The following is a 10,903-nucleotide window of genomic DNA, read 5'->3' on the forward strand; positions in this document are numbered from 1 at the left end:
TTTCTGCCCTCTATTTGGTGCTTTGCCAAGAAGAGATGTGTATGTTTTGTTTCTTTGTTCACTTGCTTGGGGTGTGAACATGTTTTAGAGGCCGGTGCTGAGCTGCTTAATAACCTGCACGCATTACTGGGGTTTCTTTTTCCTTTTTCATTGCGTGCACTTGGGAGTAGCTTATTTATCTCGATATTGCTTAGCTTGTTTTGAATGTAGACATTGAAGCCTGATATTAGACATTGGTATTGAGTCAGTCGTGAATACCGAAATTTAGACCGTTTGGCCACTCTCGACATTATCCCGTGATATTGAGACTGAATATTGAGTTCCGAAGGACAAATTTGGTCCGGCCCTGGTAATCGGTAAACGAATAGCACTTCGACCGATACCTGTGTTCGAATCACGCTCGATGCAGCAGAAACGAAATATTTTCCATTTTCCCCGATTCCCCTCCTCAGTCATCGCTGCCTCCTTCCTCCTGATAGCTTGCAGCGGCGCGGATCCAAGCCAGCGGCGCCCTCCCTCCCTCTTCCTCCTCCCCTAGCGTCGTTGCCCTCCTGTCCTACCCGGCCGCAGTTCTCTCCCGACGACCTCGCTGTCCCCTCTCCTCTCTCTCTCGTCTGTTTGTGCTCCAGATCCGGCGGCCGGCGGCACCTTCCCGCCTCCTCGTAGCGGCGCCTCCCTTCCCCTCCTCCGGCCGACGCACGTGTAAGAGGCTGCAGCGCTTGCAGTGCCTTCCTCCAGTCCAGACGACGTAGGTACAGAGGCATTGACTCCTCTGATCCACTCCCTCCTCCGACCGGCGCAGGTACAGGACGATGCATACCCTGCCCGCTTCCTCACCTCTTCATCCGACCCCTCTCTCTCTCTCTCTCTGCGAGATTAGGAAAACGACACGGGACCTGCACCCTGATCTACAAGTTGGGTAGTACTGGATCTGAAGTTTGCACCCTGATCTACAAGGGGGCTACAATATATACTCGTTGAAAGACATGCTGATCTGAAGTTGCATTCCGTATGAGACTATATGTAATAATGTGTACATAACAGTATAATAGCGGTATAGAATAGTATGATCGTCATACAACTTCAATTCATCACTTGGACCATCCAAACAAGATTTTGTATTCAACCTCAATATCAAAACTAGGTTCTGAATATCTAAACATTCAAACCAAAATATGAACATTCATTCTCAATATCAATATCATGTGATATTGGCGTTGGAACCAATGCAATACCAAGCGTCCCAATGTTTACATCCAAACAAAGCAAGTGTCTTGAGATAGCAACCATTCAGCTAAAAGGGATACGCAGATGCACTAACTAAATTTGTATGGAAGTGATAAATATTGCCCTTGTCATGTTTAAACTCCAGAATTAATCATGTAATCGCCTAATATTCCAGCACACTTATCTCCAGTGGGTCATGTCATCTCAGTCGACGACAACTGACCGAGTCAGGGTGTACATGCATTGATGCATTTCTTCACCAAGCGAAACGTCACGCTGTGTGATGTTTGCAGAAGAGTTAAATTTTGTTTAAATTTTGAATGCAGCTCATTTTGTGTTAAAGTTTCAACGGAATATCAATTTTATTGTTTTGCCCGATCTTCACATGGCTGGATGCTAATCATGTCTGGAGCAACCCACGTGCGCGATCGGAAGTACATCTCGTCGTCACCCACCAGACCGCCATGTCCTCCCTCCATGCATGACCCTAGCTTAGCTAGCCGTTCGCTGTAGCCAAAAGCTTTGCTGCAATGTCAAGACATGGGACGAAGCCCGTATATGCAACGGTAAGCCTGATCACATGAACGCTGGACGACTGCTCGATCTCATCCCCTGGTCTGGCACTCTGGCACATGTTTGGCCCTCTTCCCACGCGACAACCCCTCCCTCCGCACTCATGCCCCTGTCTCGACGCCATGCTGGGCTGCATGCTAGAAACCTTATCCAATTTAATCAATCCATACATATATACCACCACCAATAAGGCACAAACAACCTCGCAAGCCACAAACAAACCAACGACATTAGCTGCAAGCCGAGACTTCGTCTTCATGGCGAAACAAGCCATCTTCGTGCACCTCATCGTCACACTACTGCTGCTACTCTGCCCCGCGAGCCAAGGTAACACAACACTCAAAATCTTGCCGCGCGTCGTTAACATCGACAACATTGACATTGGCAGCAATATGCAGGCGAGGATCTGGGAGATGCTGCAGCAGGGGCGCCGTGCGGGGCGGCGGAGCTGGTAGTGAGGCAGTGGGCGACGGGGCGGGTGGTGGAGGGGAAGCCGGAGTACGCGGTGGAGGTGAGGAACCGGTGCCGGTGCGCGCAGTCCATGGTGCTGCTCCGCTGCTACGGCCTCAGCAGCGTCGAGGCCGTCGACCCGCTGGCCATCCGCCCGCTCGACGCCGAGCGCTGCGTGCTCCGCGGCGGCCGAAGGATCCCCGCCGGCGCGCCCGTGCGGTTCAAGTACGCCTGGATGACGCCCTTCGACTTCCCGCTCCTCAGCTCACAGGCCCACTGCTAGCGCTTAATCAAGAGGATCAAGAGGTGGCAGCAGATGCTACGAATCGGACGAAAGGTGAGCCTGCCGCCTGACTGAGAGGTGCAGAGTTGCAATATCGGGCGAGTTTGTGATGAGTTGTGAGAAAACTTTGTCGAGGAATGGATGCAGAAGCTAGCACTTGTTACTAGATGGGCCAGCGCGCTCCGCTCCGCTGCGCCGTTGTTTGTGGGATCAAATCAAATATAGACAATTTAAATTTATATATCTGTACAAAAGAAAATCGTCAAGCAACTTTGTTTTCCTTTAATAGCATACCCATTTCGTTGCAGAGGACTTACATGAAGCACCGCGGGAGGAGCAGAATGAAGCATGGAACCACTATTACATACTCTGTGTTTTCCTACCGAACTGGGCTATAAAACATGGGCTGCAACATTCCCTTTCGATCGATCTTCAAGATATCCGAAAGATAGCATTGCGACATTGCGACATGAGCTTCTTGGATTCAGCAATAACAATGAACCAGGTTTGTCTAATTGGAGATCTTGGATAGCAATAATCAATTTCAAACTTGAAGGGTTGATTCACATGCGGCGTGGCTAAACGCAAGCCTTCTTTGCAGGCAATGGCTTCATCTTCAGCGTCATCGGCACAAAAGATGGACAATACCAAACTTCAATTTGGGTCTGTACATTGCGTAATGAGTTAAGTATGAACTGATGACAAAATTTAGCATATAGAAAACAAATGACAACTAAAGATATAATGAATCGACAGATGAAAGCCGAACTGTGAGTAGCAAATAATGGTCATAGTGAAACCCTATTGTCAAAATGCATTATCGCCCTTTGAGTCCATTCTAGATTACATCTGATAAGGCCACATCCAAAATGAGAGATGACAGTGAAAAGAAAATAAAACTAATAAAAGTGTTCCCAACATAAACATTAAAAATCCACAACATGCTGTTTTCTATTTATTTATGTAACAACAAATTTTGCTAGTAAAGATATATAGCATAAATCTATGGTTTCAGCTCAAGTATAAATCAAGTATACACTGTGCGCCAAAGGGAGTTTGTAGGGATATCTTGTCTAACTAAAATTCTTATGGACTGCTTAATTACACAAACAGAGAGGTAAGAATAGAATAACTTTTTAGTTGCATCAAAGAAAGAAAGGGACAAACCTGATTACCAACATAACATAGGAGTAGGACCTTTCAGAAATGACGCATCTGCATGAAGATTAATAATTGTGTGAAAGCTGCCCAATCTGTACTAAAACTTAAGAGAAATTAGAAACTGATTTCATGGCCAGGATAACAACCATGACCTCTCCATTCCCACTCCAAACCACAGATGTATAAGAAAAGAAACGGTAATATTGCTTCACTTCCACATTTATTTTCTGCTTGCTTGAGACATTTTGCCGGCCCCTTTAACACAAATCTGATGTGAAAATCAATAAAACAACAATCTTGCATAAGACTTATTAAAAGCAATCGTTGTTTTTATGATTAAACTCGTAGCACTCAGACATGAATTTCTTCCAACTGCAGCATATTCTGCCCAAATGTAAGACCAGAAGGTGGGTGCACAATTTTACTTATGTCATCCTCACAGATGGTGCATATTAGGAATGGAGAATAAAGCAATTAAAATGTCTATTCGAAATTATCAGAAAAAAGACTCTCATTTCTGCATCTTCAATGTCACAATGTATAGTCTACATTCGACCTCTATACACTCTGGAATCCACACTCTAGTCACAGTTAGCAAGGAGGAGGGAGAAAGGGAAAATAATCTTGTTTCTTGGCTTGCAGCAAGTTCTTCCCAGTCCATTACCTGGAACAAATCTCGGTTCAAATACCAGGGCAAACAAGGGGAAGGAGATCGGCCATCCAACAGCCACGCGTCCAGCCGCCATCTCCTCGTTGCCAGGTCGTCGCTAGTCCAGCCGCCGTCTCCTCATAGTCAGGGCGCGTGAGTCTAACCACCGAGCACCTCATCTGCGGCCGCGCGAGTCCAACCGCCGAGCGCCTCATCTCTGCCGGTTAAGCCACACCTGCAGAACAAACAAGAAACCAAGGGCCACAACACCAAGCACACACGCACATCAACCTTCCAGACCAACAACAGCACAGACACCGAATTGAACAGCAAGCAATCAAGCAACTCCTAACAAACAAAACCCTAGAAAAAAATAGACAGGCCACCACCGACAGAACAACGCAACGGGCTCACCGAAAGAAGAAATCACATGAAGAAAACCAGACCATCCAACGGAGAGCCCAATGATCCAGCGACAGAGCAGGACCTGCGCAGAGAAGACAACACAATCAAAACAAAAAATTAGGCGTCCATCCAGCAAGAACACACCAGCCCAAACAAAAAGGAAAAAACCAGAGGTTTCGACGAACCTGGAACCGCGAAGAAATCCCCGACGAACAGACCACCAGCGCATCCACCTCCACCACGAACAACCGACCGGACGCGGCGCCATAACAGCAGAACTCAACGGCGCCTCCACCCCGACGAATCCCCACCGCCGCCAAGAGGAAAAGGCCGGAGATGGCGCAGCACCAGCAAACACCCGGCGAGAACCTCCCGACTGAACCGCTCGGTCCGCACCCCACCCAATCGCCCGGGCATGAAGCTTCGCAAAGACACCCGAAGGACGGACAAAAAGGCCACCAGGCACGAACGGCCCACATACGCGACGGCCCACGAAAGCCCACATAGAACAGAACGAGGAAAGATTAAAAGGCGACATGGCCGATCGGGACAACGGGGGACTTCTTCGCCCTTTCATAGGGGTAAAGATTAGTAATTGCTATAAATCGATCACTTGTACACCTTCCTTGCATCTGAATCTGCTTCCAACAAAACAATTGTACAAAGTATGATGCCTCCAACAGCAGATCTGTCACGTTCACTTATCGCTAAACATCTGGGTCGAGGAGCCAATTTGGTTCCGACAATATGCAATGAACACGGGACGTCTGGGTCGAGGAGCCGCGTTGTGGTCCGCAGGTTACCATCCTTCTAAGCCGGACGAAGTGTGGGACACCTCTTTGGACTGCTAATCAGGGGCGTGGATTACAAACCAAACGGTGTTAGGCAGATGACCCCGGTACGATACAAGGCGATTACTAGCCTTTCCTCCTGATTACATGATCACGATTATTTTCAAAGATTACGATTCAAATTTCCCAGAAAATTTGAAAATAAAATCATAAAAAAGATGGGCTTTCATTGAGGACCATATATCATCTTCTTTAGCCTCTCCTCAAAGTACCGAAGCAACACTGTGAATACATGACTTATCTTCACCCGAGTAAGATCCTCCCAAAGATATTCAGCATTCCCCTCGCTTCCATGTGCATCCGGTAAGGAACTCTAGATCAAGCAGACCCTGTTTATTTCTCCGTCATACTATAGAATAATGTACTCGCTCCGGCCGGAATTACTTGCCGAAATATTACATGTATCTAGACGTCTTTTACACATAGATACATTCGTATTTGAGCAAATTTGAGACAAGCAATACCGGTCGGAGGGAGTAATATTGATGGGTCTTAGAGTGATCTGTTGGTAACCTATCATCGGTGGTGACTAAGCCATGTTATACCGACCCGACAGGTGGTGACAAATCATCGTCGACGGGACTGGCAAGAAAGATCCATCAGAGGTGACTTCTCCAATGCAGGAGCATTCCACAGGAGTCAACTTTGACGAGGCTTTGGCCCAGGCCCATTCGGTGGTGATGATTTTAAAGTCGATTTAAAAATCACCACGACGGGTTTACATGACGATTTGTTTGTGGTAACTTTTACGTTGAGCATAGAAATTGTCCGCACTCATGGGCTAGGTCGTCTTGGCCCGTCAGTGGTAACCTGCAGCTCGAACTGCCAAAATTCCGGCATTATTCTACACTTTACATAATTTTCCTTGCATACACATTCATAATATCTATCCATACATGTTACACTACATTCGATCATGACATGCGTAAAACATTTCGATGTACAAAAAGTTATATTTCCATTGATGACAAGTTATGTATTCCCACGTTTCTTAAATTAGGTTGTATATTGTTTTCTTTGACCAAACTTTTGACCAAGGATTACTTCATGAAACGTGTGACTTACATGATACATATCATAACTAAGCAGGTACTTTTGAAACAAAATTCAATGATATCAACTTTATTCCACAATGTGTGTGTCAAAGGCTATGTCAAAGAAAATAATGTACACCTACCCTAGTTTAAGGAACGAAGGTACTATGTGATGCAGCACAAAGACTGTGGAGGAACAACTCCACCTTGCTGCTACAATATAGATAGCACAAATGTTGAAAGAACCACTTCAACGTGCTGCTCTAGATATCGCTCTAGGAAATAGGACTGATTTTTGGAGGTATACCATGACCTTATCACCAACTTGGAATGATTTTAGCCTTCGTTTGCAATCAGCCAATTGTTTGTACTTCTAATTTTGTGCCTCTAAGACACTTTAAATTTCTTCAAATAATTCAGTGTAGTTATCAACAAAGGACAATGCTGATTTTGAGTTCCCCTTCGTTGGTAGCTTCACCAGATCCACCACATGTGTTGGAACTTTAGTGTAGGCAATAGAAAAAGGACTCTTTCCGGTTGATCTATGCTTGGAGTTGTTATATGAGAATTCAGCAAGTGATAAAGCCAAATCCAATTGTCCCTTCCTATCTCCACAAATGCTATAGACCAGATTACCCAAAAACTTGTTCACCACTTCCGTCTGACCATCTGTTTGTGGATGGGCTGTACTAGAAAATTTTAACTCGGTGTTGAATTGCTTCCACAAAGTTAGCCAAAAGGCAGCAAGAAACTTGCTATCACGGTCTGAGACGATGGACCTTGGAACTCCATGAAGCCTGACCACTTCTTGAAAGAATAGATTTGCCACATGATGAGCATCAGTTGTCTTGCGACACGGAATGAAATGGGCCATTTTAGAGAACCTGTCCACAACCACAAATACCGCATCGTTCCCGCGTCTTGTTCTTGGTAAACCCAAGACAAAGTCCATAGAGATATCCTCCCACGGGGCATCAGGGCAGGCAAGGGCATGTATAACCCTGTGTTTTGGACTTGACCCTTGAAGGTTTGACATATGGGGCACCGCTGAACAAACTTGCCTGCATCTCTTTTTAGTTGTGGCCAAAAGTATCGAGCCTCCAGGTTAGCGATAGTTTTTCACGTCCAACATGACCACTGAGATCACTTGAATGGGGTTCTCTGATTAACTTGTCACGTAGAGAACTTCTTGGGATGCACAAACGATCATTCTTGAAGAGATAGCCATCTTGTACCAAATAAGCATCATCTAATGGCTGTCCTCTCAGGGGTTTTACCCAAACATGGCCAAAGTCTTCGTCCTCTTCGTACAACTCTTTTATTTGATCCATGCCTGGAAGTTCAGCCTCGAAGGAAGTCAAAAGGCATGCACGCCGACTCAAAGCATCGGCTACTTTGTTGGTTGTTCCAGACTTATGCACAATGAGGTAGTTAAACCTTTCCAGGTATGCTGCCCATCTTGCTAACATGCGATCCACATGCTTTTGATTTCTAAAATGCTTCAAGGATTGATGGTCAGTGAAAACAATGAATTCCTTAGGCAACAAATAGACTTTCCGAGTCTTTAAAGCCCTGAAAATAGCATACAATTCTTGCTGATAGGTACTCGACTTCTGTCTTGCCTCGCTTAGCTTCTCACTAAAGAAAGCAATGGGTTTTCGTTCTTGAGATAGAACTGCACCAATGCCTACTCCACTTGCATCGCACTCTAACTCAAAAGTCTTAGTAAAATCAGGTAGTGCCAAGATAGGAGCTTGTGAGAGCTTTGCCTTTATCTCTTTGAAACTAGCTTCAGCAGATTCATTCCACTGAAACTTTCCTTTCTTTAGGCATTCAGTGATCGGTGCCATGATGGTACTGAAATTTTTCACAAACTGCCTGTAGAAAGTTGCAAGACCATGAAAACTTCTTACTTCTGAGATAGTCTTGTGAGTTGGCCATTCTCTGACTGCTTCAACTTTAGAGTCATCAACATGAATGCCCTCACTTGTTATGACAAACCCCAAGAAAAAAAGTCGTGTTTGAAGGAAAACACATTTCTTCAAGTTGACATAGAGTTCATTTTCCTTAAGTACCCATAGCACCTTGCGAATGTGATCCAAGTGTTCATCTTCATCCTTGTTGTATATGAGGATGTCATCAAAATAAACCACAACAAAGTGGGATAAGAAGGGTCGAAGTACCTGGTTCATCAAGTGCATAAAGGTACTTGGTGCATTTAAAAGTCCAAATGGCATGACCAACCACTCAAACAACTCTTCCTTTGTCTTGAAAGCTGTTTTCCATTCATCCCCGGGTCTAATGCGAATTTGATGATATCCACTCTTTAAGTCTAGCTTTGTGAACACTCTTGCACCACTAAGTTGATCTAACATATCATCCAAACGGGGAATAGGAAATCTATACCGTATGGTGATTTTGTTGATCGCTCTACTATCCGTACACATGCGCCAAGATTCATCCTTCTTTGGCGTGATCAAAGCTAGCACGGCGCATGGACTAATACTCTCTCGAATGTGCCCTTTCTGCAGCAATTCCTCCACCTTTTCCTTTAATATATCATGCTCTTTTGGGCTCATCCGGTAGTGTGGACGATTAGGAAGACTTGCTCCCGGAATTAAGTCAATTCGATGTTGAATTCCTCTCATGGGTGGTAGGCCTTGTGGTTCTCCAAGTATGCGTTGAAACTCAGCTAGTACGCCATGTACCTTTGCTGGAATTTCAACCACCGGTTTCTCTTCACCTTTAACAATAAGTGCAGCACACATATTTGCCTCCTTCAAGTCTTCCGTAAACTCATTAGAGGTGTGGGAAATGGTTAACATATTTTTCCCCTCCTCCTTAGAGGTATTACCATTTGATAGGTTAGGTAGGATGATGATCTTTCTCTTGTTCCAAGTGAAAGAGTAAGAATTTTCCTTCCCTTTGTGTGTAGTATCCACATCAAACTGCCAAGGTCTCCCAAGAACAACATGGCTGGCATCCATATCGACAACATCACATAACACATTTGAGCGGTAGTACTTTCCCAAAGAGAGTGGCAAGTTGCATTGTTTGGTGACCCTCATATTCACCCCTTTCTTGATCCATCCGATGGTGTAGGGATTTGGGTGATCATGTGTCTCAAGCTTTAAATGGTTCACCAAATTCTGTGAGATAAGATTCTCACAACTGCAACTATATATCAATCACTAATTTGCATACCTCGCCATTCATCGTGCATTTGCTCTCAAATATTTTCTTCCACTGTGTGTTGTCGGCCTGTGCGTTGAGCACAAGAGACGTTGAATCACGCATACCACCTCTCTTCACCCTCTTCTTCACAAACACCTTGCCCTTCAACATCTTCAGATTCATATTCCTCGTCATCTTCGTCATCACGGATTGTTGTGTTGACGAATTTCCTCAATGGGCAGTTGCTAGATACATGTCCCTCTTCCCCACATTTATAGCATTTTACCACAGGCTTTGCCCTACTCTTGCCTCCAACTTGCTTCGGGGTAGGTTGCTTTGCCTTTGGTTGGGTGTTCTTCTCTTCCACTCTATGCGAGTAACTCCAAGACAGGCCTTCCGTATGTGAATATGGAGCCTTACTTGCCTTTCTTGTCTTCACCAACCTCTCGGCCTTTAAGGCTAGAGCTTGTGCTTGGTCAATGGACCAAACCTGTTGCATCATCAAACGATCCTTTATAGTGTCACTGAGACCGTTGATGTATCTTGCAACTTGTTGATCTTCAGTTTCAGCAAGGTTGCACCTCACTTGTAGCCTTAGAAACTCTTCGTTGTATTCTGAAACGGTTCTATTTCCTTGAACACAATTCTGGAACTGAATAAATAGGATCTGATCATAATCAGCAGTCAAAAATCTCCCTTTCAAAAGATTCTTCATTTGTCTCCAAGATCTCACACGAGGTTCTCCTCTTAGTTTGTGGTCTTCTTGAAGGCGATGCCACCATGCACCAGCTCCTCCTTTTAGCTTGTATGCGACCAAAGAAACTTTACAATCTTCTGGAATATTCATGACCACAAAGAAAGTCTCCACTTCATAAAACCAATCAAGGCACCCTTCAATATCGACATTTCCATTGAAATTGGGGATTTCAGCTTTCACCTTGTGTGCATCTCTCGCATTTGTAGCATTGGTTACTCTCGGATATGCATAGAGGTCAGGTTCTTCAAGGCCCTCATCAGACTCTTCACCTTCAGAAGTTTCATCATAAGTTGGGCCTCCTTGAAGTACACTGATGTGCATGTCGTTGTGGTACTTGGG

General features: G+C 45.0%; 1 protein-coding gene and 1 long non-coding RNA gene across 7 annotated transcripts; one reads left to right on the top strand and one right to left on the bottom strand.

The window, feature by feature from the left end:
* The first annotated feature begins 404 nt into the window (after positions 1 to 404).
* Positions 405 to 3,369, top strand: LOC100828807. Of its 2 annotated transcripts, XR_731742.3 has the most exons (3): positions 407 to 2,127; positions 2,199 to 2,587; positions 2,842 to 3,369. XR_731742.3 is itself a non-coding variant. In XM_003572508.4 (2 exons), the coding sequence occupies exons 1-2, from the start codon at positions 1,860 to 1,862 to the stop codon at positions 2,531 to 2,533; spliced, it is 603 nt and encodes a 200-aa protein (XP_003572556.2). In that variant the 5' UTR covers positions 405 to 1,859; the 3' UTR covers positions 2,534 to 3,288. The 2 variants fall into 2 exon arrangements, 1 of the variants encoding a protein (XP_003572556.2); XM_003572508.4 differs by having other exon boundaries at positions 405 to 2,127; positions 2,199 to 3,288.
* LOC104583768 lies at positions 2,756 to 5,574 on the bottom strand. 5 transcript variants are annotated; one of them, XR_731739.3, is made up of 4 exons: positions 4,934 to 5,516; positions 4,359 to 4,830; positions 3,701 to 3,748; positions 2,756 to 3,198 (listed from the first exon to the last, which is right to left on the bottom strand). It is a non-coding gene; the product is annotated as an uncharacterized LOC104583768 (long non-coding RNA). The 5 variants fall into 5 exon arrangements; XR_002965451.1 differs by having other exon boundaries at positions 2,791 to 4,578; positions 4,758 to 4,830; positions 4,934 to 5,574; XR_002965450.1 differs by having other exon boundaries at positions 2,791 to 3,198; positions 3,701 to 4,830; positions 4,934 to 5,534.
* Between the last annotated feature and the right edge of the window lie 5,329 nt (positions 5,575 to 10,903).

This window comes from Brachypodium distachyon, chromosome 3 (assembly GCF_000005505.3).
Source record: "Brachypodium distachyon strain Bd21 chromosome 3, Brachypodium_distachyon_v3.0, whole genome shotgun sequence".
NCBI classification, from domain to species: domain Eukaryota; kingdom Viridiplantae; phylum Streptophyta; class Magnoliopsida; order Poales; family Poaceae; genus Brachypodium; species Brachypodium distachyon.